The following is a 20,674-nucleotide window of genomic DNA, read 5'->3' as shown; positions in this document are numbered from 1 at the left end:
ATGGGATCAGGAGGTGGTGAATTTGGGACGTAATTACGTCCTGAGTGCAGAGCCTTCAGGAATGGGACCAGTGCCCTTAAAAGAGACACAGATCAAAATCTATGATATTCTGATTATAGCAGCCCAATCTGACTAAGACATCCATCAAGAATGTTTTGCCACAGATAATTATTCGCCTCCTTATTTTTTTATTACTACTTTATACAATGATCATAATATACCAGAATAACAATAACAGCTAGCACTTATATAGCACTTACTCTGTACCAAGTAGTATTATGAGCACTTTATTCTTATTTATTTAATTTATATGCCCACTAATGAGACAGTTACTACTTTGGTAGCTTTTCATGGATGAAGAAACTGAGGCACAGAGAGGTTAAGTAATTTTCCAAGGTCACAATGTAAATGGCAGAGCTGGGGTTTGAACTCAGGCATTTAGATTACAGAATTCATTCCCTAACCACTGTGATATACTACCTCCCTAAATGGGGAAAAAAGCCCCCTGAAATGTTCCAAAGGTATTTTTATAACTTAGTAAGACATAAAAAAAAGTTCTTATTACATCCAAAAATAATTTCCCTCAATCAAAAAGACAAAAGTAATACTAAAAAGTCAAGTATATATTTCTAGTGTTTTTTCTCATCTATTCAATTTGGTTCTCTAAGCACACCTCTCCTCATTTCTGTACACATTTAATTAAGAAAGCTTTTGAAACATACAAAAATAGAATGATGAACTCTCATGAATACTTAATACCAACCACCTGCCCAAGCCAGAGTCTACTATCCTCACTTCATCTTATTTTGAAATAAATGCCAAGTATCATAATTCATCTGCAAATATTTCAGTATGTACTGAGAAATCAAGCGCTTCTAAAAAACATAACCACAATACTGTTATCACACCTAAAAAATGAATATTTAATACCAAATACCTAGTTAATAGTCAAATTTCCAATCATCAGTGAAAATATATCTTCAAGGGTTTCTTTGAATCAGGATCCAGGTTAGCACCACACACAGTGATTGGTTGATCTGTTTCTTAAATTTCTCAATCAATATTAGTGGTTCTCAATCAAGGTGATTTTGCCTCTAAGGGACAACGGACAATTTCTGAAGATGTATTTGATTCTGTCACAACTAGAGCGGTGCTACTGGAATCTAATAAGTAGAGGCCAGGTAAGCTTCTAAATATCCTACAACAAACAGGAGAGCCCCCACTACAACAAAGAAGTATCTAATCAAAAATGTTACTAGTGCCATGGTTGAGAAACCCTGATTCCCTAGGTTCTACCTTGTTCTTTCTTTTAATTTCTTACATTTAATTTATTGAAAACATTAAGCAGTTTGTCATAAAAATCTTCATACAGGTGGATTTTGCTGACTATATCCCCAGGTATCATTTGAAAGGTTTCACCACCCTTTATTTCTTGTAACCTGGAAGTCAAATCTAGAGACTTGACCAGATTCAGGTTTTGTATTTGCTTTTGGGGTCTTTTTTTCTTTTTTAAGGCATGGGGTTGGCAAGATTACTTCTTGGATAGTGTTGTATTTTTCTATTAGGAGGCACATAATGCCTGGTTGTATTCTTTTTAGATATCTGTCAGCCACTTAGCTGGGCCTTGATGCCTAGATCCCAATAGCTTATCAGGGATTGCAAAATCATAATATTTTAACTCAAACATTCCTTCTTCACTCATTAGCTGGAATATTATTCTAGTAAGAACAAACATCTCATCTATTATTTGATTATCTAATAGCAGAGTTTATATAGAAAAGGCAGAATCAGTTGTTAAAGTGAGTTGGCTTCCTAGAATCCTCCAACAGTAACAAATTTTTGTTGCTGTTGCAGTAGTAGTAGCCTTACAGATTCATGGATTGATATAATTGATACATAGCAATCTACTGAAGCTATTCTTGTTAACACTCAAGTTTCATATCCTTAGTCAGCCAGTGGTAGCATCTTCAAGTTGGAAGCTGAAACATGACCCAATCTTAATGGTTTCTGATTAGTAGTTTGCTATCAACTCCAAGCTCAGTTTCAGGCCTAGAATCAGGCATTCCTCCAAGGAACTGGTTCTTTTAAGTAAGCTGCTGTCACTTTTTTGTTTTTTTAGCTCTGGAACATTCATTGTCTAATTTTAAGAATATTTTCATTGGGTTTTTTCTCTCACCTGAAATTCTTATTATTTGAATTTAGGCATGTTTTTCTCTCTTCTCTACATTATTTAACCTTTAATATTTTCTACTTTTTAATTTCCTTCTTGTCTCCTGGGAAGTTCTACAACCAGCTCTCATAATTAATTTGTAAATTCTTCTGTAGTTTGATTTTAATAAACCTACTACTCTTTTAAATATTCTCTAGTAGTGTTTGAAAGACAGTTAATGGCCTGTGCTGGTTCTCCATCTTGTCCTCTTCATTATTTTTTTCAAAAGCATATATTTGTAAGTGTGCTTCATGTTTTAAAACGTAAAAATATTAGTTTTATTAAAAAAAACTTCAACTTTAATTTTCATTGTAAAAAGTTAAAGGTAATATATAGAAGAAATAAAATCAACTAAAATAACTACATAATCACACAGTAAAACATGTATTCTCTTCAAGATTTTATTTACATTTTTAAAATTCTAGTTAGAAAAATAGATAGTATATACAAAGAACTTTTATCTTGTATATTTGCTTAAATGTTTATCCCATGGGTCTTCATATACAGCTATTCTTCAAAATACAATGTCAAACTAATTTTCATGTGCTTAGTGCAGTGCCTGCAACACATAAGTTCTGTATAACTGTTTATTATATCATAGAATGCTTTATCATTACTAAGTCAAAATTAAAATGCAACCATTTTCTTCCTGTAGCACACTGTAGTGGTTTCTAATTCTGCAATTACCATCAATGATTCCATAAATAACTACGTATGTTCAGCACCCCTCACTCTGAACTTTCAAATTACTTCCCTAGGAAAAATTTCTAGAAATGAGATTCACAGGTCACAGGGTATGAATATTTTTCTAACAATTTCCATTAACTCAGTAACTATAAAGTGTCATTTGGATTTAAATGTGTATTCCTTTGAATATTAGCCAGATTACACACTTTTAAACATCTACTCCTCAAATTTCCTTTTGTATAATAAAGGCATTACAGTTTAATAGGTAACTGCTATTAGTTCAGTGATGATATTTCATATTTATCTTCATTATTAGTTATTTTATTATTATACACGGACCATTCTATGCTTTTAAAATGTGTTATTTTCACTCATAATAATAACTGGAGGCCTATAACATTTTCAGTTTGAATTAATGAATATTGTTAAATTATTTTAAATCATGATTCTAGCCATACTGATGTAGTAACAATCTTTGAAATTCATATGTATCTTTTCCTTGCCTTGCCTAAATTTGCCCTTCTTTGTTCATATAAACTCAAAGGTGTTCACAATTTTTCCCTCCTTTCTGAATTTACTTTACGTCTGTCAGTAAAGAGAATCATTCTGAATGTGATACTTTAGTAGCACAATTTCAGACTCCTGAAATGTCAGATACTGAAAAATGTTCCTTAGTTATATTTTTCTAACTGCTGGTATAATGTTAAATATTCTTAAAATTTGGTGCTTTTCAAATTTTATATTCTACAATTTTCGAACTCAGAATACAAATATTTTATATATATATAAAATATTCCTGCTATACACACACACACACACACACACACATATAAAACAGAGCAATGCTGCAGAGGTGTATGTCTCTAAATGGGGATGGGAGTGGAAGAAAGGAGATAAAGAGAAAGAAGACAGAGCCTGAGTGACCTTGAATCTCATTACAACTTCAGCCAGTAATATTGTTACATATAATAGTATATTATTTAGTACTTATTGAAGCAACTAGCTCTTAGTCCTGAGTCTATTGCTAAATAGTTAAGTAGTTTTTTTATAATCTCACTCATTTTTATTTACTTTTTTCTCAGGTTACTGTTTTATTGATATACAATAATTTTACATAATTTTGTGGTACATGTCACATTTTAATATCTGTATGCAATGTGTAATGATCAAATCAGGGTAATTGGGATATAAGTGATTTTTCAAGAAGTCTTTAAACCTATTTCTCCATTGCATTATCATAGAAATGTGGAATTAGATTTAATCTCTATAATCCCCCCCAGCACTAAAATTCTAATGATTTGTTTGCAAACCTATATTTAAGATGTTTTTAAGTAAAGAACATTCCTTACATTTCTGAATCTCAAAAGAATACAGTGCTATGCAGGGAACAGATACTGTGAAATAACGGTTGGTTAGTTGACTCTAAACAGATTTAACAAATAAAAATCTTTCTCTGTGTGGTGTAGTAATAGAATTTCATTTCTGAGGAAATAGCATTTTAATGTCTCATCAAATCCAATAAATCAGAGTTCTACCAATAGTGAAACATAAATATATATAAAAAAAGTACTCACCAATATATCTTGGCCAACATGCTGCTTTCCCTTTTCCTCTTGTGGTCCTAATATCAATTTCCCAGTAGAAAAAAAGGGTGTGTCCAATGTCTTATATACCTTCAACTCACCATGTTTAACAAAAAATTGATATGTATCTTGTGGCCTTACAAGATCTAGGAGCAAAACAGTAATACAAATATAAAACAACAGCAATGATATTGGTTAATAACATATAAACATACATGTAATAAAGAGTTATTTCTGGATATAAGTCTGCCTTAGAGAGAGAGAGCCGTTTCAGATCATTAACTCTAGAGATAGAATGCCAGAGGTCAAATCCTGTCTCTGTCTTAAAAGCTGCATGACGTTAGGCAAGTTAACTTAAGCTCTCTCTCACTGTGCCTCAATTTCCTTTTTGGTAAAATGAAATAATAATAAGTTCATCTATTCGATGTTAATGAGCTGCTGTGAATATCAATGAGTTAATGTGTGTAAATTATTTAAAATATTTTCTGGCAAAAAGTAAGCATTGTTAGTACCAGCTGAAGAATACGAATGGCAGCATTATAGGAACTGAGACAGAAAATAAAATTAGCTGAGATACAAAAAAGAATTCTTTATTTTTAAAGTTTGACATAAACCACAATGTATCATCACCATGCCAATAGATTTTTTTTCCTGCTTGACTAGTAGTTTTTATTAGGTAAACTTTGTGAGAAAGCAGAGCTCTAATGGTCGCTCATAAATTACTACCTCACTTACAAAAATTTCCATCACTTAACAAACCTTTCCAGATCTATAATTAATAAACTATTCTGTTATCAACGTCTGATTCTGTTTCCCAGGATATTTGGGAATGTTAGTGATCCTACAGACTACATGATATAGAAACAATTATATATATATATATATAGTAGATTCAAGAAACAAATAAGAAATGAACTTTTGACAACACTCACAATAACCTGATAGAGTACAGCAATGCTTTCAGTTAAGACACTAAACAAAACTCCATACCTCTAAGCTCTGTTGCCAAATAAATAATCTACATAGAGATACCTTTGCTAAGATGTTAAGACATTAAATGAAATCTATTTTCATAGTCAAAATTTTAAGTAGGAGTACCATTATTACCACTTTTTTTTTTTTTGAAATAATTTTATTATTTTTTTGAGACAGGGTCTGGCTCTGCACGCCCAGGCTGAAGTGCAGTGGCATGATCTCGGCTCACTGCAATCTCCGCCTCCCAGATTCTAGCAATTCTCCTGTCTCAGCCTCCCAAGTAGCTGGGACTACAAGCATCCACCACCATGCCCGGCTTCCATTACCGCCTTTCTGATTTGACCTACTTCTCCTCTGATGTAGGAAAACAGCCCTTAGTACTCAATGGTACAGTCATAACAGTTGTTAAAATATTTAAATATTATATATATATGTGTGTGTGTATATATATATAGTCTGGTTGTTAAACAGTTGAGTAATACATAAACTCCTATCCCACTATAACCCATCCCTTGGGCATCTTACATGACCTGCTGGAAACTAAATATTTAATACCTATTCAATACAGCAGGAGGCTTCCAGGACTTTGCAGCACCAGCTTTAAGGTTAAACCTGGCATTTGTACAACTGATTGATGCCCTTGTTAGTCATCCTCACAAAGGATTCATATTCCAGGTAACATTACTGCCACCTGTAGGCCCAAAAGTTTGTCTGTGCCCTACCCACGATCCCTGCCTGGCCTCATGGTAAGAGTATCCCTTGAGTCTGCCAACTATCTACCTATAATTCCCCATAAACAGCCTCTGTTCCCATGTGTCTCCCTGGTCAAAGAAGGCCTAGACGCTGTTGGGGGGGGACAACATTCCTGATTGTAGCACTTGTGCCCCAGAGAACAAGTCCAGGGTGTTACGTGTACCCTGGAGTTGTCTGACATCAATATTCCCCTACAGTTGTCTTCATATAGGCTGCTTATTGGAATTAGACTCTCTTCTGGACTTTAGCACTGATAGAATTGGGGAGAGAAAGGGAAAGTAGACAGGCCAACCATCAAGCAAGCAATGTTTTCTTACAAGTTGTTTAATTAAGTATTTTCAATATCATCCCTGATCTTACCCATGAGAATAATCTCTCTTGTTTCTGGGTCCTTTACCCTCGTTGGCTGCAAAGGATCTCCAAGAGGTATACCTAGATTTACCATTAAGCTAGTCTCTGCAAAAGAAATACCATTGAAATATGAACTACTTACTTAAAATTATTCTCAATCCTAAAAAAGTTCAGTACAAAATATAGCTATAGAGAAGTTATAAAAGAAAAATGTTAAAAGCATAAAAGTATCTTCCTATTTATAAATCACTCTGATAAACAAAAATTCAAACTTAAAAACCCATAATGATTTAATATAAAAGCAAACACCCTAAACTTCCTATTTTCTGTAAGCCTTAACATGTAAACTCTTGCATCATCAATGAATTAAGTGATGTTCTGCATAATCTCTAAGTGAGATAGAGGTATATAATATACTTTAGAAATGTCTATTTTAACCATAGTTTGGGCATAGGAATGGTAGGTTTCATTTGACTGGGCAATTTACTCATGAAGAAATTTATAATATGCTATTAATAATTTGTAAGAATAAAATTAGCTTACTTTCCATTTGGAAGAAAGTAGACATTAAAAAATGAATTTTACCTATGGTATTATTTCTGAAGTTTTTGGAAGTAAATTTCATATTTTGCAAACAGCTTCTTCTCAAAGTACTCCTATTTAAAATAAAATCTAAAAGTTACTTTCAGAAATAAGTTCATACTTCTTTCATCATTATCAAGACAGATCCTTTTCTTATTAGACTTTTTGTCGACTTTTCCAATATTTTCTTTTGCCTTCCTTTTAGACGACATTGTGTCTGGAGACAGTATCCCACCAATCACGAATCCTCCTAAAATTTAACAAAAAAAGTAAAATGTACATGGGAAAGAGAAAATCTTGCAACAAAACTCCTTAAATTTAATACAGCATATTTCCTTTCAAAGTACCAAAGAATATAGATGTCTGCAGCTAATAGTTAAAATAACACAAATACCAACCAATTTCATTATATCTCTACCACCTTAAATCAGAGGCTGATAAAACAGGATTAGATGATGGAACATGATTAGATGGTCCTATTGCTCGCCTGAAATCAACAGTCATCAGCAGAGGCTTTAAAAAAAAAAGCAGGAGGGCTAGCAATGAACTATTTATAGAAATCCACATGAGTTTAGTCCTTTGACTTAGATATATCCACCAAAGAAACAAATATGGCCAGGCACAGTGGCTCATACCTGCAATCTCAGCACTTTGAGATGCCAAAGCGGGAGGATTGCTTGAGCCCATGAGATTGAGACCAGCCTGGACAACATAGCAAGGCCTCATCTCTACAAAAATAAGAAAGAAAGTAACTCTAAGATGAACACTATACTCTCTTGCCCACCCTACACTACTCTGTAGAAAACTATGAGAAAATGGTAAATGGTTAATAGGAAAAATAATGAAAACTACTTTACCTTTACCAGTTACAATTTTTTCATGTTCTAATCTAATGTTTTATATTATGCAACTGGAAATCTTGTCAGATAATACAGGAATAACATTCAGCTACCAAAGAGAAAGTATCAGCATCTCTACATTAATCAGACAAAAATGAATTTAAATCCTATTATCAAAATTTGGGGGGTGATGATTAAGTAAGGTAACGTATATAAACATGTAGTGTAGCGTTTGGCACATAGTAAACAAATTTGTTATTGACAGACATTATAACATAAGTAAGTTTTACCTGATGGCCTTCCTTGATAATCTATTCGCTCTCCTCGCCAGTACTCCAAAGGTTTCAAGCGTGTTCTCTTGGTCCTGCGAACATTTGGTGTGTTGGAGGGCAATACTATAAAAAGATGTCAGACAAAAGTGTATACATGTTTTTTAGTTGATGGTACTTGGCAGTGGAAAGACTATCTTTCAGAACATGAATGCTTTATTTTTAAAAATATGAATGTTTTTCTAGACAAAAGACTAGAAAAAACATATATTTATGCTAATAATTAAAGAAATGCCAATGGAAACACAGGCTATCAAATTGGCAAATAGTTAAAAATTTAATAATACTCAGTGCTGACAATGTTAAATGTCCACTCATCTTATCTGAACAATGCAAAGTTCTGTATACTAAATTGAGTTTGTTGGCTATATCTTCAAATTCCCATGTTCGTACCTACTTTTGTTTGCTAAAGCTATCCTGAAGCTAATGAGAAGTTGCCTACTGCTCTTAGGCATAATGCTCAATGTTCCCCTCTGTATATACTGAAGCCCTGCTCAGGAACATTTTTATTTCCCCCCTACTCCTGATTCATCATTTCACTTCAAGACAAGCATTAAGTATTGAGAGGTATAGCAGTCTCTCATCACATAGGCCCACAAAATACTGACAAGATCTAAGTTCTTGAGTAAGGCAATGAGAGAAAGCTTCACTTCTTCTGGTAATCTCTCAGTATGAATGCAAGAGCACTCACAGACTCAAATAAAGGGAGAAACATGAAAAGCCACCCAACATCACAGAAAGGTGGGAACTATCATGTATCTTGACTGGCAAATATCTCTTTGGGAACCATGGATTGTTAATCTTTACATGGGCCTCTCCATGGGTTCCACAGTTCTCAGATTTGTCTACTTACTACTTTAGCTACTGCTTTGTTCACGAGTCAAGTGGATTAAAGTGGAAGGAGATGCTGTCAAGGAAGCCATCTACCTGGTAGTTATAGTTTCTTTTTTTTTTTTTTTTTTGGTAGTTATAGTTTCTTTGATAAAATTATCCACCCTAGCTTCATAGATAAGGGAGGATCATGCCCCCTACTATGGGGCAAAAAGTGAGAGAGCAATAGGATTTATAAATAGACAATAGACTAATTCAGTGGCTTGTGGTGACTTACTACGAAATTCATAAAAACTAAGTGCATAATTTTAATTTATCTGCCAATTAATCCAAGTAATTGTATTTTTCCTGCTTAAGAAAAGTAACTTATATTTAGAAACAGAAACTTAATGAAAGTATTTTTCTCAATGAAAATATTAAAAAAGAAAAATATTCTTACCTAGTTTGTGATGGATTCTGTTCTTTGGTATCACTTTAGATCGTTTTGAGTCATCTACAAAATGCAAAAGATAGTATCACAAGAAATGACTGCTAATTCTATGTTAAATTAAAATGTGTTTCTGGTCAATTTCAGTATGAGGATTTTAAATAAAGTTTGACCTGATAATATATTTTATTACTCCTTCTGCTTTTCATTGCTCAACTATAAAAACTAAGGAAAAGAACTATTTCTCTAGATTTTGCTAGAATGAATATCATCCCAAGCTTGTCCAATCTGCCTTATTTTGTTGTTGTTGTTCTGTTTTGTTTTGTTTTAGGCCTTTAGCAGCCTGAAACCATGCTTTTTAGTTTCTGTCTCTGGAGACAAGTGGAAAAGAGGGATGAGGAAGGGGTTTTACTGGATAAACCAGAAACAGAAACTTAAAAACTCATGACTATATTCGCTCCCTTGGACAACCCTGGTTTTTATTCTAAAGAGTGTAACAGTTTAAAAAACAAACAAAAAAAAACCACACAGATTTTCTATTGCTCATGGAAATAAGCCACTGGTGGATAAAATGTAGGGCCTGATAATGGATAATTAATATGTTATTTATGAACTACCTGTAACTTCTCCTTAAAGTTCTAAAATAGTGTAAGTGTACTGAATTTAGCAGTGTGCCAATGAGCTTAGGGGTTCTCAACTTTGGTAACTAGCACCTAAAGATGGTGTCATCCCTTCTTTCCCTTTCTATGCACAAATGTTCTGTATCAAGAAGTAGAATATTGTTCCCTTCTCTTTCAATCTCTGCTGGAGTTAGTGACTTGCTTAACTAATAGTATGCAACAGAAATGATGTTCTGGGGCTTAAAAGGCTAAGTCCTAATACAATCTACAGGTTCCATCTAGAAGTCTTGGGATCTCAGTCTAGGGGAAGACAGCAACAATATGAAGATTAACACAAGACTACCATGCTGTAAGGAAACCCAATGTGGCCACATGGAAAAGCCACATGGAGGAAAAGAGATGTTTAGCCAACCTCAATGTCCCAGCTCTTCTAGCTGGGTTCAAATATATAAGTGAGGAAGTTGCCTTGAATGTCCAACCCAGTTCAACTTTCAGATGACTCCAGTCCCAGCAGCTTGCATTTAACTATAAATTGATGAGTGTACTCAAGTGACAATTACCCAACTAAGCCAAGTCAATTCACAGAACCATGAAAGATAAATCAATCATTGTATTAAGCCTTTAAGTTTTGGGGTGGTTAGTTATACAGCAATATACAACTGGGACACAATGTCTGTGAACCACCTAAAACTGCAAACACAATTTTGTATGAAATATATACCTTTTTTCCCTGAAAAGTGGGTCTGAGCTTTTATCATATTCTCAAATGAGTCCATGAAAGCAAAAAAAAAAAAAAAAAAAAAAATTATTTTATAAAATTGTTGGTTTGGAAGAAACTTCAGTGATCATTAACATCTAATTTCCCTGTCAGAAATAGGCAAATCTCTAGACATCAAAAGTAGATTAGTAATTGGGTAGGCCCAGGGAAAGGAAATGAAAGTTGGCTACTAAAGGGTAAACGAGTTTCTTTTTGGGGGTTATGAAGACGTTCTAACATCGATTGTGTCAATGACTACATATCATTGATTTGTATACTATAAGTGGATTAATTATATGGTACGTGAAGTCTAGCTCAATAAATTTGTGTACCCCCCACCCCCAAAAATCCAATTTCCCACGCAGTCTCCACTAGAACAAGCAGGTCTCATCTCTGTTGGAAATTCTCCTGTGACACTGGGCCTCAGAGTCAGCATCAGAGTCATATAAGGAATCACAGAAACAAGTAAATATACTGAGGATAATGGGAGTCAGGTTTGTCACTATTTGAGAAGAGGTTTATAAAAATGGAAAAGGGGAAGTCTATGTTGGACTGGAAGAGCGGGTAGAAATGTGAACTTATAATAAATACAGGCGGCCGGGCGTAGTGGCTCACGCCTGTAATCCCAGCACTTTGGGAGGCCGAGGCGGGTGGATCAGGAGGTCAGTTCGAGACCAGCCTTACCAACATGGTGAAACCCCATCTCTACTAAAAATACAAAAATTAGCTGGGCGTGGTGGCACACGCCTGTAACCTCAGCTACTCAGGAGGCTGAGGCAGGAGAACAGCTTGAACCCGAGAGGCGGAGGTTGCAGTGAGCCGAGATCGCACCACTGCACTCCAGTCTGGGCGACGGAGGGAGACTCCATCTTAAAATAAATACATACATACATACATACATACAAATACAGGCATACCTCAGAGATATTGCCAGTTCAGTTCCAGACTACTGCAATAAAACAGATGCTGCAATAAAGCAAGTCAAACAGCTTTTTAGTTTCCTGGTGAATATAAGAGCTATTTCTTTGGCTGTTTTATTTTGTTTTTTTGAGACAAAGTCTCACTCTGTCACCCAGGCAGCAGTGCAGTGGTGAGATGGAGACTCACTGCGGCCTCAACCTTCTGGGAGCAAATGATTCTCCCGCCTCAGCCCGCCAAGTAGCCGGAACCACAAATGCACACCACCATGCTCAGCTAATTTTTGTATTTTTTTAGAAACAGGTTTTTGGCATGTTGGCCAGGCTGGTCGCCAACTCCTGGGCTCAAGTGATCTGCCTGCCTCACCTCCCAAAGTCTTGGGATTACAGGCGTGAGCCACCATGCCCAGCCAAAAGTTATGTCTATACTATACTATAGTCTATTAAATGTGCAAGATCATTATATCCAAAAAAATCAGTGTACACACACCTTAATTTAAAAATATTTTATTGCTAAAAATGTTAAAGATCAACCAGGCATAGTAGCTCATGCCTGTAATCCCAAGACTTTGGGAGGCCCAGGAGGGTGGATCACTTGAGGCCAGGAGTTTGAGACAAGCCTGGCCAACATGGCGAAAACCCGTCTCTACTAAAAATAAAAAAAATTAGCTGGGTGCGGTGGTGCACACCTTGCAATCCCAGCTACTCTTTGTGGCTATGGCACAAGAATCACTTGAACCCAGGAGGAAAAAGGTTTCAGTGAGCTGAGATCATGCCACTGCACCCCAGCCTGGGAATCAGAGCAAGCCTCTGTCTCATTCTCAAAAAATAAAAATAAAAAATAAAAATAAAAATGCTTATCAGCTGAGCTTTCAGTGAGTTTTAATCTTTTTGTTGGTAGGGTATTTTGCCTCATTGTTGATGACTGCTGACTGATCAGGCTGGGATGCTTGTGGCAGTTTCTTAAAATAAGTCAATAATGAAGTTTCTCTGGAGAATATAAAACGCTGTTTTATAGCATTTTACCCATAGCAGAACTTCTTTCAAAACTGCAATCAATCCTCTCAAACTCTGCTGCTGCTTTATCAACTAAGTTCATGGTATATCCTAAATCCTTTTTTGTCATTTCAAGGGTTCACAGCATATTCACCAGGAGTAGATTCCACCTCAAGAAATCAGTTTCTTTGTTCTTCCATAAGAAGCAACTCCTCATCTGTTCAAATTTTGTCATGAAATTGCAGCAATTCAGTTTCATCTCCAGACTCCACTTCTAATTCTAGTTCCCTTGCTATTTCTACCACATCTAGTTACTTCCTCCACTGAAGTCTTGAATCCTTCAAATTCACCCATAAGGGTTAGAATCAACTTCTTCCAAGCTCCTGTTAATATTGATATTTTGACCTCCTCCCACGAAACACAAATATTTTTAAGGGCATCTAGAATGGTGAATCCTTACCAGAAGGTTTATTTATTTTGTCCAGATCCAACAGAGGAATCACTATTCATGACAGCTACTGCCTTACAAAATCTATTTCTTAAATAAGACTTAAAAGTCCAAATTATTCCTTGATCCATGCATGGGCTGCAGAACGAATGCTCTCTTAGTAGGCATGAAAGCAACATTAATCTCCTCATCCTTGTCCATTAGAGCTGCTGGGTGGCCTGGTGCATTGCCATGGATGTGCTGTCACTCAGGCTTTGTTGTTCTACTAATAGAGCAAAGTAGATTTAGCATAATTCCTAAGGATTCTAGGATTTCTGGAATGGTAAATAAGCACTAGTTTCAACTTAAAGTCACCAGCTGTATTAGCCCTTACCAAGAGAGTCACAGTCTGACCTTGGAAGCTCTGAAGTCATGCATTGACTTCTCATTAGCTATGAACGTCCTAGATGACATCTTCTTTCAATAGAAGGCTGTTTTGTCTACAGGGAAAATCTGTTGTTTAGTAAAGACACCTTCAATTATCTCAGCTACATTTTCTAGATAACTTACTGCAACTTCTACATCAGACCTTGTTGCTTCACCTTGCTCTTTTATGTTATGGAAACAGCTTCTTTCCTTAAACCTCATGAACCAGCCTCTGCTAGCTTCAAACTTTTCTTCTGCTGCTTCCTTAACTCTCTCAGACTCCACAGAATTAAAGAGAGTTAGGGCCTTGCTCTGGATTAGGCTTTGGCTTAAAGGAATGCGGTGGCTTGTTTAATTCTCTGTCCCGACCACTGAAACTTTCTCTGTATCAGCAGTAAGGCAGTTTCTCTTTCTTATTATTCATGTGTTCATTGTAGTAGCACTTTTCTTTTCCTTCAAGAACTTTTCCTTTGCATTCACAAATTGGCTGTTTGGTGCCAGAGGCCTAGCTTCTGGACTAGCTCGGTTTCTGACATGCCTTCCTCACTAAGCTTAATCATTTCTAGCTTTTGATTTAAAGTGAAAAACGTGTGACTCTTTCTTTTACTTGAACACTTAGAAGCCATTGTAGGGTTATTAATGGCCTAATTTCAATATTGTGTCTCAGGAAACAGGGAAGCCTGAAGACAGAGAGAAAGATAGGGAACTGGCCAGTCAGCAGAGCAGTAAGAACACACGAATTTTCACTTTCTTATGTAGGTGTGGTTTGCAGTGCCCCAAAACAATTACAATAGTAATGTCAAAGATCACCTGATCACAAATCACCATAAAAGACATAGTAATGAAAAAGTTTGATATACTGTGAAAATTACCAAAATGTGACACACAGACACAAGGTGAGCAGATGCTACTGAAAAAAAAAAAAAAAATGGTGCCAATAAGGCTTACTCAACAAAGGGTTGCCACAACTTTCAATTTGTGAAAAATGTAGTATCTCCAAAATGCAATGACACAAAACACAATAAAACAAGGTATGCCTGTATAAATATAAATATAGAAATAGATACAGATGCCTGTATTATATATGGTGTGTACCTATGTGTACGTGTGTATGTATATTTCCCATCTCTGTACACTGAGAAAGACCAGAAGCAATGGTATCCCAAACAAGGATCACATCGAGTGTCCAAATCTTGGTTTCTAAATGCCATCCTCCACCAAAAAGAACTAAGTTTCCTGGAGCAGTAACTGATCCCAGAGCTGGGGCAGGAAAAAGACTGGAACATCTTATGCCAAAAAACAAAAACAGTATTCAGAGAATTATGACAAAAGCACACAGAGACCAGCTGAAAGAAAATCCAATGACCAAATCTATCACAATTTGAGTACCATAATAAATGATCAAGATTTTACAACCCCATGGGATAAAATATAAACCCAGTAGTCCATACTGATACAAATAAAATGAATCATGAATAAAATAATTGGCATGGGGGAGAAAAACTGGCAACTAATTAATGGGAAAGGAATTAAAGAAACAGAAAATAGAAAATAATGTGGTACCATCATTAATGGCTGATAATTCAAGTGGGAGTCTTGAATATATGTTAAGGTTGGTGAATGGAGGTTCAACAAAAAACAGGCTATTAAAATAGTACTAGAATATCACTCCACAATAATATTTATCAATTGTAAGAGAAAAGCAGTGTCTTTACAGTAGAGAAACCTGGCAGACAATAACATGAACAGGTGATCAGGATTAACATCATGTCAGCAGGGCATGGTGGCTCACACCTGTAAACCCAGCACTTTGGGAGACTGAGTTGGGCAGATCACTTGAGGTCCGGAGTTCGAGACCAGCCTGGCCAACAAGGTGAAAGCCTGTCTCTACTAAAAATACAAAAACTAGCCAGGCATGGTGGCATGTGGCTGTAATCCCAGCTACTCAGGAGGCTGAGGCATGAGAATTGCTTGAACCTGGGAGGTGGAGGTTACAGTGAACTCAGATCACACAACTTCACTCCAGCCTGGGTGACAGAGCAAGACTCCGTCTCAAACAAACAAACAAAAAACAAAAGCATCATGCAGATGGGTGAATGTTGTGTGCCTCCTGTGTGATGCACAAATTACAACCCCTAACTCCTAACCCTATAGCATCATTTCTGTAGTATTACTGTCAATACGAATGGCACACATTTGATCATGAGTTAAGTTAGGAAAAAAACTAAGAAACTGTTCCATGTTGAAGGAAACTAAGGGACATGACAGCTAAATGCAGTCGATGATCCAGGACTGGATCTTGAACCAGGAGGAAGAAGAAACACTGAGATCCAGGACCGGATCCAGAGCTGCAAGGGAAAAGGAACTGCTAGTGAAATCTGAATGGAGTCTGTGAATGAATCTGTGTTGTATTAACGCTGATTTCCTTATTTGGATGGTTCGAGGGTAGTTATATCCTTCTCTTGCTGAAATACATTGTGGGGTATTTAAGGGAAATAATGTATCATGTCTACAATTCCCTCTCAAATAGTTCAGAAAAAAAGATGAATGATAATAAACATGTGTATTTATTAGAGGAGGCAGGGAGACAGATGGAAAAATGTTGTAAAATGAGGATAATTGTGAAATCTCGATGAGGGGGATATGGGATTTCTGTATAAGACTGAAATCATTTCAAATAAATTATTTTTTAAGTGACTAACGCAAGGGACAACTCCTAAATTTCAAAGATTAAAGGATCCTAGTAAGTATGGAGATGGAAGAAAACAGATTATCTACAAAGAAAAGAAGAAATAAGGCTGCCTTCAAATTTCTATTCATAAGCATTAACTCTCATGAAGCAAATAGCAATAGTTTAAAGAAAAAAAGATCATGACTCAAGATTATGTTCTCTATTTAGCTGGTGGTTCATCATGTTTAAAAAGAAAAAAAATGCTGAGTCCTTGCTAGAATATGTGAGAATGTCTACCAACTTTACAAAGAAGTAACAAATATATCTGTTGACAATAAGTGTATACATATTAAATATTTTATTAAAGGAAAAAGTACTGACACAGCAAGTCAAAAACAACAATTCAATCATGTGTTGTTTCTTAGCCACTTTTTAAATTCTCTAATAAGTTAAATAAAAAGATAAGAAACAAAGAAATAACAACCAACCAAAAGAAAGCGGAAGTCACAATAGTAATATTAGACAAAACAAACTACAAAGTAAAAAGCATTTAACACAACGAAGCAAATAAATTTGACCAAAGCAGGTACACTCCATATGAAGGCTTATGTGATCAGCAACAGCACTGAAATGTACATAACAAAGACTACAGAAAATACAAGGAGAAAGTCAGTTGTAGTGGGAACACTTTACTTCAATTCTAGTAGTCCTTAATAGATCTCAAATCAAAAGAATACAAAGGTTCAGAATAATATCAAGCTTAGTATGTCCAAATCTAACACATGTTCTTTTCCCTCAAATCTGCTTCTTCCCCAATAGTCCCCAGATCAGGTAGTAGTATTGCCATTCTTCCAGGTGCTCAGGCCAAAAACCTTCAAGTTCTCTCTAACACCTCTCTTTCTCTTATACACCACATCTCGTCCATCAGAAAATCCTGTTGACTTTACCTTCAAAAATACCTAAAAATCCTCTTCCACCTCCTACTGTTACCACGCTGGTCTAAGCCAACACCTCTCACTAAGATTATTTCAACATCTCTCTAGCTAGTCTCCTTGCTTCAAACCTTCCTGTCCCTTCAACCCCAATGGTCAACTCCTAACACGGTACCTGCAGTGATTCTGTTAATACAGGTCAAGTCATGTCTCTCTTCTGCTCAAAACTCTCTAATGGCTTCCCATCTCTCTTAGTAAAATTTTGCGTTTAACATCCTATGTGATCTTTCACTCTGTTGCCTCTGTGACATCATTTTTCCTACTATTCGTTCGCTCTCTTCCTCTGCTCTAACCCCCTGGCCTTCTTGGTGTTCCTCAATCAAGATGGACTCTTTACCACATTGGAACCTTTGCCTTTCATCTTCCCCCTACCTGGTACACTATTTACCCAGACAGCTGCATGGTTTGCTGTCTCATCTCTTTACATCTTTGCTCAAATGATCACTTCCTTAGGGAGGACTTTTCTGCCCACCTACCTAAAAATGTAAACTTAATTTCCCACCCTAAAAACCCTGTTCTATTTCTCTACTCTCAACACCCAACAAATCATAAACTTTATCTTTTTATATTGTCTGCCACTCTGCTCTTCCAGAAATTAAGCTGCAGGAGGGCAGAAAATTTTGTCAGTTTTGTTCACTGACACATCCCTACCCTTAAAATAATATATAGTAAATATTCCATAATTTTTCATATTTAAGAATTCCATAAATATTTAAAGTATATTCAAAAAAATATATCCACTTACGCTATCAATGAAATAACTGGACATATATCTTTGAATCCCCATCTGTATACAAATTATTCTTTTTTCAAGCACCAATGGGAAAATTATAAAAACTAAGCATCCACTAGAACACACAGAAAAACACTTAATGAATTCAAACAATAAATAATATGGACCAAGTTTTCCAGAACAATAAAATGAAACTAGAAAATAATAAAAGAACAAAATAAAACACAACTTCTTAGAATAACAGCAAAAATTGGCTATTTAACATACACCTGATATTAAACTAAGCAAAGATCACGTATTCATCTTTGTATCAGCTTATGGTATTGGAGCTGATATCATTTTACAGATAAGGAAACTGAAGTTTAAGAACACTGAAATTTCTTACTCAAGATAATATAGTGATGCTTCCTGATCAGTGGTGAATGGGGAAAAAAAAGAAAAAGATAACGTAGCAAGTAAGTAGTAGAGCCACAACCAATCCCAGATCCATGACCCTGAAGACCAAGCTCTTAACTAACATATTCTTAAATAATTCCTGGGTCAAAGAAAAATCGCTACAATTCAGAGTACACTACAATAACATTACATAGCAAAACCTATAAAATTAAGCCAAAACTATACTGAGGGAAATTCAATGCTGCTTCTTTATCAAAGCAGAAAAACACAGAAAACATTCAAGTTAAAAGAGAAAATACGATAAATCTAATGATGGGAGAAAAACTAAAAAGTTAAAAGAATAGTGATTATTAGAAAAAAAGTATAACAGATTACAATCAAGCGTGCATTTTTAGGAGCATGAAAAAATTATAAAATTCTCTATTAAGAGGCATTTTTAAACTTCAGTATGAAATTTTTCAAGTACTGAAGGCTGGGCATGGTGGCTCACGCCTGTAATCTCAGAACTTTGGGAGGCTGAGGCAGGTTAATCACAAGGTCAGGAGTTCAAGACTAGCCTGGCCAAGATGGTGAAACCCCATCTCTACCAAAAATACAAAAAAATTAGCCAGGCATGGTGGCATGTGCCTGTAATCCCAGCTACTCGGGAGGCTAAGAGGGGAGAATTGCTTGAACCCAGGAGGTAGAGGATGTAGTGAGCTGAGATTGCACCACTGCACTCCAGCCTGGGCGACAGACCAATACTCTCTCTCAAACAAAACAAAACAAAAACAAAAACAAAAACAAAAACAAAGAAAACTTTCAAGTATTAAAAATAGAGAAAATAGTATAATGGACCCAATATATCCATCACCCAGCTTCAGTAATCATCAACAGATGACTAATCTGCTTCATGTATACGCTTATCAGTTTAACAATTTTAAATACTGGAGTAGACACCTTAAGTGCCAATATTTCATTATGTTCTACTTAAACAACTGTCACTCATTTTCTTTGTCTCTCACTTAGGTATAGCGTCTTATTAATCTCTAACTAAGGGTCTTAAGAGGTAGGTACTCAATATACATTCGCCAACAGTGACAATGGAAACAAAACATAGCACTCCTTATTCCATATTCATAATGCCATTAAAATCAAGACAGAAAAAAACCCAAAAAACAATAGTTTACCTGAACTTCCATGAGCTTCCTCCTCATCCACATCATTATTATTCTTTCCAGACGTTAAATAATTATTATTGAGCCTGGAAGGTCCACTTAAGAAAAAAAGTAAACCACAAAATTAATGCTTTTATAATGCATATATCTAATGTATTTGCCTTAACGATCATTTTTCTCCTAAAACTGCCATAAGTCTTTCTTATAAAACCAATAGTGATGTTAAAGTCATCAAGAATATATGGTCATCCCTCAGTATTTGTGGGGGATTGGTTCCAGCATCCACTGTGGAAACCAAAATCTAAGGATGCTCAAGTCCCTTATATACAATGGTGCAGTATTTGCATATTACTTTCACATATCCTACTGTATATTTCAAATCATATCTAGGTTACTTATAATACCTAATACAATGTAAATGCTATGTAAATAGTTGTTATACAGTATTTTTATTTGCATTATTTTTAATGTCATATTGTCACTTTTTATTGTTTTATATTTTATTTTCTGAATATTTTCAATCCATGAGGGTTGAATCAGTGGATGCAGAACCCACAGTTATGGAAGGCTGACTGTACTTGCAGCATTAAACAAAGACTACAATTTCATCCCATAACTGATGGCTGAGCATCATAAGTACTAAATTTATGACTTATAGATCAGAGTTATGGACTTAGTAAATTCAAATGATAACATACTGTGGTGAAAATCAAATTATAAAAAAAAAAAATTATCATATCTTAATTAAACAAACAAACAAACAAAAAATAACTACAGCCAAAAACCAATGGAATTTAAAATATGGTCCAGAAATTGTCACAGATGATTCAGCCTCTCCCAGTTCTAGGTCTCTTTCTACCTATTATGAACCCAGGATAAGCCTAGTCATAACCTCACAAATAGTAAAGAAATCTTAGCCATCCCTTAAAAGTCTGAGAATTTGCTAAAATTTACCTTTTATTAATTTTTTAAAAGGTTATATGACATCAGATATAATTAAGAGTAGGTAATTCAAT

The 20,674-nt window shown here is 35.4% G+C and overlaps 1 protein-coding gene across 1 annotated transcript in view; it reads right to left on the bottom strand.

The window, feature by feature from the left end:
- Positions 1–20,674, bottom strand: part of CENPC (centromere protein C) — a 72,281-nt gene that overhangs the window by 12,573 nt on the left and 39,034 nt on the right. The window contains exons 12-17 of the mRNA XM_011965398.1: positions 19,671–19,756; positions 9,579–9,632; positions 8,270–8,374; positions 7,262–7,390; positions 6,568–6,663; positions 4,471–4,625 (exon numbers count right to left, since the gene is read on the bottom strand). Coding sequence (XP_011820788.1) covers positions 4,471–4,625; positions 6,568–6,663; positions 7,262–7,390; positions 8,270–8,374; positions 9,579–9,632; positions 19,671–19,756 — 625 coding nt within the window. The remainder of the gene's footprint in view (positions 1–4,470; positions 4,626–6,567; positions 6,664–7,261; positions 7,391–8,269; positions 8,375–9,578; positions 9,633–19,670; positions 19,757–20,674) is intronic.

Source organism: Mandrillus leucophaeus, unplaced genomic scaffold (genome assembly GCF_000951045.1).
Source record: "Mandrillus leucophaeus isolate KB7577 unplaced genomic scaffold, Mleu.le_1.0 Scaffold722, whole genome shotgun sequence".
In the NCBI taxonomy this organism is placed as follows: domain Eukaryota; kingdom Metazoa; phylum Chordata; class Mammalia; order Primates; family Cercopithecidae; genus Mandrillus; species Mandrillus leucophaeus.
Note: the sequence above shows the minus strand (reverse complement) of the source record. Positions and strands in the feature narration are given on the sequence as shown.